The 10,649-nt window shown below is 42.2% G+C and overlaps 1 protein-coding gene across 1 annotated transcript in view; it reads left to right on the top strand.

Annotated features, from left to right (window-relative positions):
* The first annotated feature begins 5,031 nt into the window (after positions 1-5,031).
* The window catches only part of LOC144512434 (chloride anion exchanger-like), a 21,090-nt gene continuing 15,472 nt past the window's right edge, over positions 5,032-10,649 (top strand). The window contains exons 1-5 of the mRNA XM_078243196.1: positions 5,032-5,162; positions 5,981-6,120; positions 8,096-8,206; positions 8,290-8,450; positions 9,376-9,540. Of these exons, the coding sequence (XP_078099322.1) occupies positions 5,032-5,162; positions 5,981-6,120; positions 8,096-8,206; positions 8,290-8,450; positions 9,376-9,540 (708 nt within the window). The remainder of the gene's footprint in view (positions 5,163-5,980; positions 6,121-8,095; positions 8,207-8,289; positions 8,451-9,375; positions 9,541-10,649) is intronic.

The raw sequence follows: 10,649 nt of genomic DNA, 5'->3' as shown, positions 1-10,649 counted from the left end.
GAAATAAAATCATACCAGGTGGAAAATGGCTGACCTTGGCAGATAATTGTACATCAGATATCAATCTTTTATCACTGAACATGATGTGACAGAACAAAGGCCAGCCAAAACCACCTGATCACACCTATACAATCAGATCACACTGGTTTATTATAGTCATTTGTCTGGGCTGGGGGATTTTACCAGGGGGGGGGGTGACAAAAATCCGCTCTCAAGTCGGACAGTTTCCAGCCGATTCCAGCAGCCTTCAGGCTCAACAGGAAGATTACATTTTGTTAATTGCGATTAATCGCTGAAGTTCTATAGTTAATCGCGATTTATCGCATGTTTTATCACATTATTACAATTCTATTATTTTGCATTTCAGAACTGTTTTTAAGTACATATTAATAATATAAAGCCATTCTTACCAGTGGATCTTGATTGGGAATCAAATAAATGCAAAGAAAGTGACTTAATGAACTTGATTTTAAGATTTGTATTTGTTTATTATATATTTAATCTAGTCACACATTTGAATCTAGAGTCAATATTAGGGTTGGGTATTGTTTGGTTTGGATACTGGTGCTAAAGCAGTACTTTTAAAACGGTACCGGTGCCTGAACCGATACTTTTTAAGAAAGAAAAAAAAAAAAAGGGTACTAAACAGTTGGCGACATTAAAGAACGGCTTGTTTATTGCTAAGGCCATATCGTCAAAATTAAATGATTTAATAATAATGTAATCACTATAACAATAACTTATTTCACTAGTAAATAGCTGTTGAATGACTAAAACAACCACCAGATGGGAAAAGGGCATTTAACAACTTTGAATGCACCACGAGGCTGTAAATTACCCATTTCTTTGAACGCACCGCCTGTGTTATTTCTCCGACGGCAGCTGCAGCTTGTTACATCCCGGTGTTGAATCCTCTAAAGTGAAATACAGTCACACTTTACACCGTTTAGCGTTAGCTGTCAGCATTGTAACCGTGTTTAATCCAGCTACTAGCTAGCGGTAGGCTAACGTTAGCTGCTGTTGAGTATAGTGTTAACTAGCCAGCGGAAGGCTAACGTTAGCTGCTGTTGAGTATAGTGTTAACTAGCCAGCGGAAGGCTAACGTTAGCTGCTGTTGAGTATAGTGTTAACTAGCGTCATGTGCAGCAATGTTTCTGTTTCCTGTAACGTCTGTTTCAGAGCATCAGAGAGAAGAGCAGACATATCAGTGGCACCAGAATGAGGCGCCGAAATTCACGTTGCTATTCCTGCAGCAGCAGGATGTGTTACGAGGAAGTACGGCAAAAATAGTAGCCTGTTAGGCACGACGCAAAGCCGAGTGAAGTGAAAATAAATTAATAAATGGCGGCATGAGATTAATACGATTAAAAAAAATTAACGCATTATGCTCGACCCTTAATCGCATCACGATTAACGTGTTAATGCTGACAGCCCTAGTTTTTATTATGACAGAGTAGCTGTCTAAATGCTCTACATGCGATCTGTTGCTGATCTTACTAAACAACAGACTGTAGATGATCAGTAATCTGAACATATTTAGTCTCTCTGACTTCTAAACGTCACTATCAGCCACACGACATGTGTTCTGTACAGAATGAGCCTTTAAATCAGACAAATAGCAGTTAAAATCCCTCCAATTCAAAATCAATAAAAAGTTGATATAAAACGTCATGTTGAGTCGATTTTGAACCAATCAGCTGTTAGATCAGCTGAAAGCCAGGCGTTTCCCAGCATGCCCTTGGTTCGCCTGGGTCTTGCATTCGGTGAAAAGCAACTGCGCTGCCTGCGTCTCAAACCTGCGGCGCCTTGATCTCGTGGGGTTATCGTTGCCCACGTGTGCACAGGGACGGACTGACAGGTGGATGGGAAAAATTCTAAGAAAAGAGGGCCAAGTATCTTGAAACTGATGCAGCAAAATGCAAAAATCTCAAAGAGCATCCACAGCCTGGTCGTGATGAGGGACAGAAAGCAGAGTTCATTTCACATCAGCAAGAGGTACTGGTAAATGCCAGGAGCAGGACACATTATAATAGGCTGCCTTTATCCCTATCTTAGCGAATTGCATAGTCAGCTATCAACATCGGTGTGCATCATGATTATGAAAATGATGGTGCCATTTAGTGCAAGTTTAACCAAAAACTCCTCGCTTGCACTTTCTGACTGTCTTCCATCAGAGTGCAGTTTTTCCTTGTCTTTCATATTTAAAATAATTTGTTTATTCAGGTTGAAGATAGTTGCAGCACAAAAGATGACAGGGTAGTAACGAACACTCTCAGTGTAGTTTTGGTATAGGCCTACAGAATATCTAATCCCCACGTTCAGGTACAGCAAGTAGCCTACTTTATCTCTGAAAGTGTTGTAATACTCTGTACTGTAGTTTGTGTAATTTGGGGTTTCTGTAGCCAGTGGCATTTCATTATTTGTATTTTCTTTTCAATGCAGATGTAATGGCAGTGTACATGTTTTGTTTTTATTTGAAGGCTGAGGCTTCATTAATAAACACAATCCCAATTATCATCATTGGTTTTGAGATGTTACTTGCTGTGAATACCTTGTCTGATAGGCTACATTATTGTGGCATAGTATCAGGACTTCCTGGCTGGTGTCTGTCGCGCACGGCTAGGGGCGAATGGCCGGATGATGGGCCTATTTGGGAGAAAGTCCAGGGGCCTCATTTATAAAACTCTGTGTAGATTCTATTCTGAAAGATTTTGTGCGCCAAAAAGTCAGAATTTTCGTACGCAAAAACAACATTCTGATTTATAACACCATGCGGCGCACACCTGTACAGACTCTTCTCGTTTTAAATACGGACGTGCGTTACCTTATGCCGTCGTGCACGAGCCTCACGCTCCTCCCAAGGCCGTCCCATATTTGTCCTAATAAGGTCCATGTCAATTAATCAATGAATATTCCAGCCTTGTAAAGGAGCCCTTGATGACAATGCTTAACAGGTTTTATAAATGAGGCCCCAGGGCTGTTTTTTAGCCCCAGTCCGTCCCTGCGTGTGCATGATGTCAGAGCAAGTCAGGATCAAGTTGGACACAAATCTAACCGGCATGCACTGGGCGGCGATCGCCGGTGATCGATTCTGCGCAGACCTGGCTCATCTCGAACGAGCCTATTGTTCCAGTGAGTAAGCCATTGTAAATAAGATCCTGTTCTTAATGACTTGCCTGTAAAAATAAAAGGTAGAAAAAGAAAAAAAAAAAAAAAGAAAACACACATCCACAGTCAGATATCCACATGAGCACAAATGCACACGTTAAAAACATAATATGTGCATTCACTATACGTTCACTATCCGATTAAAAAGAAAAAAATGCCAATCCCCAAAACTGGAGATTATATTTTCACAAGATGTATTCATGCATCTGGGTTCCCACACACACATTTCCCATGAACCTGGCCTGAACTGTGCTTGACAAACAGGGGCAGGCATTACCTCCCCACTTAATTCTAAGTAGACACTTCGATAAGATTGCACTGAAACCAACAACACCCACACACACACACACACACACACACACACACACACACACACACACACACACACACACACACTCCTACAGTTTCTGCTCTTTCTTAACCATTTGCTTGGTTTTCAACATTCATGCCAGGAATCTGATATCAGAGTATCACTGTGTCTTATCGCACGCTAGATAAATGAATCTTGGAATACAAATCTTGCATTCTGCAGTGTTTTCCTCAAACAAATCTGGGTTCCTGCAGACTATTTTTTACCCTTGACGTGCACTACAGTCAAACCTTTAGTGGGCTTTTCCATCCTGAAAAGCTACTTGATTTCCACTTCAATGAACAATGACCCTGCCCTGTTCTGTCCTGTCTGTTCTGTCCACATCCTCCCTCTCCCATCAGTACAATGTCTTCCAAACGCTCTTTGGGGGCGGAAAGTCTCCACTGAAAGTTGCAGGTTAGAGATATCAGTAAGAACAATGGTCAAGGATAAAGCAGGCGTCGGAGCTGTTGTGCGAAACATCATAATTGCAGTTAATAATTACAACCGTGATAAGCGGCAGAGGTGGCATTTATTAATGGAAAAGCCAGCTGATAGCGCAGTAGATCTCCAGGAGCAGGACGAGGAAGAAGAAGACAGAGTGGAGAGTTTGGATTTGAGACAGATTAGGACACTGTCAGGTATGTGGGACAAGCTGCACTACTTTACATGAGGATATGAAAGTTACTGGAAAAAGAAACTACTTAAGTACTTTTTTGTCTGAGCTTTTGGTTGGGAAATCTTTGAAATCAGAAGCAGAATTCCAGAGGTGCTGATGTATTTTGTACAGAAGTGGATTAGGGCCACGTGCAAAATCTATGTGAGAGAATTCTGATTTTTTTTTCTGACTTGTTTCTCAGGAAACCAGAGGTGCTGATGTATTTTATATGGAAGCGGATTAGGGCCACATGTGCAAAATGTATCAGAAATCTGACTTTAAAGACAGAATGAAATCTGACTTTTAACTGAGAATTCTGACTTTCAACTCAGAACCCAAATACATTTTCCACATGTGGCCCTAATCTTTTAATTTGTCATAGAAGCAGAAAGTTTAAAAAGTGACTCATTTGACCCTGTTCTCCCCTACGAGGTGATGCTCTACCAAGGTCCAACTCTTCTTCTTGCTTTCCTGCCTCATACTTTCAACTCAGACTACGGACTTTCAACTCAGACCTCAAATACATTTTCCACATGTGGCCCTTAATCCTCTCCCGTAATTTTGGGCTCCAGTTGATTCAGGAAAAGTCAGAGACACAGTTCAGTGCTAAAAATTCAAAACCAAGCCTCTCTGGTGTTCTTGTTTCTAGAGCTCAAATAGAGCCTGACAAGGCCTTACCTGGCTCATGTACCTGCCACTATATTTGTGGGCCTGGCCCCTTTGTTGTTCGCTGTTAATGTTATTTGATAAGTGATGTTCAAAGGCAAGACAGGAGCCTCTTCCTAACCTAATGTGGTTAATGGGTCTCAGAGCCACATAGAGAGGCAGCAGCGGTGCCCCAGGCAGCAGAAGCGAGATGATGCGAACGGGAGCGAAGCAGTTTGTGGTGGTCCGGCCGCTGTACTCGGAGGAGGCCTTCGCCCAGGACCATGAGAAGGTCTACAGGCACGGCAAGACCATGCTGGACCACGTCAAGGACTACTTCACGTAAGGAACACACCTGTTTTCCTGTTCTTTGACTTGTCATCACTTAACAATTAACCCTTAGAGTCTGGTTAGGCTGAGGAACGTAAAGGGGTCGGGGAGCGAGAGAGAGAACTTGAGTTTCTGGGAGAAGTTAGTCTCTTCTTGTGTCATGAGTAAAAAAAAAAAGAAAAAAATTATTATTATTATATATTATATTTTTTCCATATGTGTCTAAAACATTGGAAAAGCTAGAGCAGATATTAAATGACACTCAAAAAGCTTAAAGACAAAACTTGCTAAAGTTATATAGCCAGTGCTAGCTATATATATATATATATATATATATATATATAGGGGCTGGGCGATATGGAGAAAATCAGATATCACAATATTCTTGACCAAATACCTCGATATTGAGCGATATTGTAGGGTTGACAATTGGTGGTTTTTACAATGAGATTTTAGATAAATAATCATCAATGTTTCATCAAGTGAAATTATAGAGAAAAAATTAATATTTTTTCCCCCAGCTCAATACCATGTTTACATGTATGCACAAAAATAGTGTGATGTTAAAACCTGCAATTCTTCAAATGATAGTCCCTCAAAATGTTTCACAACAGAGTTTTGGGGAAAACCGAGTTAGTACGTGCTTGTTATTATCAATTTAGACAATGTAATTGTATATCACGATATCTCGTTATTTGATTTCATCACGATATGATTCCATTGATAAATTATCATATTGAATGATCGCCCCAGCCCTAACCTAAAGCTTCAGAGACAGTGCACTATTTAACATGGACCTTCTGTTTGGGCCCACTATTGTGCCATTGCAGATGTGACGCCAAACGAGCCAAGAACGCAGCACTCTCTCTCCTGCCGGTCATCGGCTGGATGAAGATCTACCGAATCAAAGAGTGGCTGCTCAGTGACTTCGTGTCCGGTGTCAGCACTGGCCTGGTAGCTGTCCTGCAAGGTAAACCTTTACAACTTTAAAGTATCGGAGTGTTATTTACTTATTTCTTCTTTAAACCAAATAGATGCATAAAAGATGCATATTAGCAGCCTTAAGGCAAGTCTGTCTTTCCTCATGTCACTGGCAAACATGGAAAACAACAGGGACAAATACCTCACTTATGGAAGATAGTTGTATTCATAATTAAAATGAAAAGTCCAAAGAGACAGACTGATCTCATGAAATGGCGTATGTATGACACGCCAATTCGTATGCCATTATTGGCGCGTTATCAAGACGCATACTCGCTTTTTAGCGTGTCTATCAACGCCGTTTGGCCTCCATTGACTTACATTACCTTGTGATTGCGTGTGAATTTACGCTGCAGCGAGTAGTATGAAAGGCGAAAATCTGCATAGGGAGATTGGTCGGGGTGGAGGATGGGTAAAACACAGGACTTTCACCCAGGAGACCGGGGATCGTGTCCCACGTGTCACGTTTTTCTTCGGGTCCCGCGTGTCCTAAACTCAACCGTCGCTTTCTTCTTTTCCTAAACCCAACCCGTGTGTGACGTTTCCTGAACTCAACCGTCGCTTTCTTCTCGCGATAACACAGCACGTGGCGATCACATGGCACATATGTTTACGTCCGCTGTATACGGCGTAGACATACACGCGGGTAGCTCAAAATGCGTACAGATAACACGCCACTTGGCTTAAGAAAGTGGGCGTGTATGTTTACGCGAAGTCTTGATGTCATGTTGAAAGAGAAAATAAAAAGAGATCAAAATAACATAGTAAAATAGTAAAATGTCATGCGTAGCAATGCTCAGTGTCTTATGAGTTGGGAGTGAGAACGGATTGATATGACACCAACAAAACCTGGATGGCACTAATACAGTGTCTAAAAGTCCCACTTATTGGCACAATGGCTGCTGGCAGCATCATGTGTCCCAGAGGTCTGTTGCAGCCCCTCCACAGACCAACAACAGCAGAGCCAACAGTAACAAGGGCTGTAATGTCAATGGCCATTCCAGAGTGGGAAATCACAGAAATGATTCATTAACCCTGTTACGCTGAAAACACACTGGGACTTGGCCCGACAGCCTCATTCCCACTGCATGACCTAACCAAAGCAAGGAGACAAATGCATCTGTAATCACACGGTATTGGTATCGATAGGAACAAAAATCTTGTGTTTGAACATTCCTTTAGAATCTTGTTACCGATTTGCTTGACGAGTTCCTCCATTACTCATGGGGATCAATGAGTTGATTTATTAGAAAGATTACTATTGTTTTTACTTCTGCACAAAGCTGGAAATCTCACCTCTGAAAATTACGACTTTACAAAAAATGCAGTAAATGTTAACATTTTAGACATTATACTTTACTGACTTTTAGAGGCGATATATTTTATAGAAGTTATTCTTTTTATTTTCATTTCTTGTTGGTTTTAAAAGGTATTTTTACTTTAATAGTGGGCGATACGGTAGTCTATATCGACGATGTTTCATTTCCAGGATGTCCCTCACCTTCCTCTTCCTTTGTGTTGGCGTTCTAACCTCCGGTGGATTTGTGAGGACTATGGTTAACTGCTCCTCAGATCTCTGCAGGGTAAATCCAGACAGCTAGCTAGACTATCTGTCCAATCTGAGTTTTCTGTTGCATGACTAAAACTACTTTTGAATGTACACGTTCCACCAAAACAAGTTCCTTCCTGAGGCTATTTAGCAGCGGCACCATCATCGTGTCCGGCGCTTAGCACCGCCCATGACGATTGTGATTGGTTTAAAGAAATGCCAACAAACCACAACACGTTTTTCTCCCATCCTGGGAATGCTGTGTGGACTAACCAGACCTTCCTCCGCAGCGCTGGCAATGCAAGACTAGTGATACGGTAACCATAGCTAACAGCAACTACCAGAGAAGTGAAGTGCAGGAAACAAGAGCATCATCTGTAAATGTGTATAATAAGTGCATGTTTTTGTGTTTCAGGTCTGGCCTACTGTCTGCTGGCCTCTTTGCCACCCTGGTATGGACTCTTCTCTGCCTTCTTTCCTGTTGTCATTTACTTTTTCCTGGGCACCTCCAGACACATCTCAGTGGGTAAGGGATATATGTGTGCATCCCTAGTTGCTCTCAAAAGGCTACAACTCAGCTAATCTGCTATCCTCTCTCTCTTTCTCCAGGTCCGTTCCCAGTCTTGTGTCTGATGATCGGCTCGGTGGTCACCAGGATAGTCCCAGACGAGGGTCCGGCCCTCAACATCACAGGGCTGGAAGGCCTGACCCGAGACGAACAGAGAGTGCTGGTGGCTTCTTCTCTGACCTTCCTTACTGGTGTCATGCAGGTGAAACACAATCGCCACAACCACTCCGACTATCCCTTCAATAGTCTCGCATTGACAGACCTATCTCCACAGCGCTGTGGAGTAAGCTCCGGCTACACCACAGATGCATTCTGGGATAGGAGAAAAAAACGCTCTGGGTTGTTTGCATTACCAATCACAATGGTCTTGGGCGGCGCTAAGCTCCGGACGCAGAGACGGTGGATCTGTAAAATAGTCTTGGGAAGGAACTTGTTTTGGGGGAACATTTGCACGCCCGCAAAAGAAAACACAATACAGTAACGTGAACTATTTAAATTAGCTGGATACATGGTTAAAACTCATTAGCTCTTACCAGTGTATCGCCATGTCTGTACTTCGTCCACAGCAATCTCACCAATAGCTCCCAAAACGTCCCAGTTAGAGAGGAAATACCATAAACTTTGTAAATCTTTACAATCATTCCCTGAAAGAACCAAGCAGACCTGCCTTGTTGCACGATTCAAATGTTCTTCAAAACATACCATTTTCAGCATGTGGCTAGTACATTTAACATTTAATATTGTATGTGGTGATTTCTTTTGCGGGTTACATGTTCCACCAACACAAGTTCCTTCCCGAGACTATTTTACAGAGCCACCGTCGCTGTGTCCGGAGCTTAGCGCCACCCAAGACGACTGTGATTGGTTTAAAGAAATGCAAAAAACGTTTTTTTTCTGCTATCCCAGAATGCATCTGTGGTGTAGCCAGACCTTACTGCACAGCGCTGTGAAGATACTGTAGGTCTGGCAATGAGAGACTAGCCTGGCTCTGCCTTCCTACGTACTTCCGCTCAATTTTCATTTCCCTTCAGTACTGTACGAGAGTCTGGTAGGACCAGGATAATGCGAGACTACCGTGTCTTTTATATACTACCACCCCAACATCATGACCTCTCTGTCTCTTCCAGCTGGCAATGGGTCTTCTGCAGGTGGGCTTTGTTGTCATGTACTTGTCCGACACTCTGGTGTCCGGCTTCACCACAGCCGCTGCTGTCCACATCCTGGTGTCCCAGCTCAAGTTTGTGTTAGGGTTGACTGTTCCAGGCATCAGTGGTCCACTCTCTCTCATATATGTAAGTACAAAAGAGAATACACGTTATTACCATCTGGCTTACGTTTTAGCACTCCCTTGGCTCTTAAACAGAGATACAAAAACTCTTTTATTCCTCTTTTCATTAAGGCACTCAACTCAGCTAAGAGGACATATAGCCCTTGCTTGTATTAATGGCCCCTGTATTCATTTATTTATCATCATCATCATCAATTGTTTGAGTTTTTGTAGTTATGTTTACTTTCATTATCACTCCAATACAACTCTGCAACTATGTATTCTTTAACTCAGGCTGAAACTGCTGTTTTTATTGTGTTAACTGTTGTGTGGTTTGTGTTGTATATTCTTCATGTGATGTCTTCCTGCTGCATACAAATTGCCCTTTTGGGACAAAGAATAAACTGAACTGAACAGAACAACTTTCTCACTGATTCTCACAGTCAGGAAGTGAGGATTCATTCACAGAGGCACAGTCAGAAGTTGTAAACATTCTGGTCCCAGCCCAGAATTACAGGAGAGTCTGGGTCATGCTCCGTGTAGGCTACAGCAGCTATATGCACCATTTTTCAAGCCATTTAACAATAGAATGCTTACAAGTCCGTGCAAAAAATTATCCTGTAGAGCAGTGGTGTCAAACATACGACCCGTTGGCCAGAATGGCCCACCAAAGGGTCCAATCAGGCACACTGGATGACTTTGCAATGTGTAAAAAATGATTCCAATTCCAAATTTACCACTTTAATCTCAGAGAATATCAGAGTTCTTCTTCCGTAAATTTACAACTTCAGTCTAAGAAAGTTTTTTCTCTGAATATTTCCCCTCTCTCCCGGGTCCGTAACATTATTATTTTTCCTACAATGGCCTTAGAACGCTGTCGGAGCAGAAGCACCTTGCGTTTGCCAACATCAAGCTGACAAGAAACTCTGTGGCAGATACAGTCTCTGATCTTTCTGGAGTGGTTCACTGGTCTGGCCCACTTGGGATCAGATTAGGGGGATGTGGCCCATGAACTAAAATGAGTTTGACACCCCTGCTGTAGAGATTACATCCTATTTTGTATCTAATTGTTCTTCAACCATCTTCATCATTCTGAAACCAAAACATTACAAATGTTGAGGATGACTCATTTTC

This window comes from Sander vitreus, chromosome 23 (assembly GCF_031162955.1).
Source record: "Sander vitreus isolate 19-12246 chromosome 23, sanVit1, whole genome shotgun sequence".
Taxonomy (NCBI): domain Eukaryota; kingdom Metazoa; phylum Chordata; class Actinopteri; order Perciformes; family Percidae; genus Sander; species Sander vitreus.
Note: the sequence above shows the minus strand (reverse complement) of the source record. Positions and strands in the feature narration are given on the sequence as shown.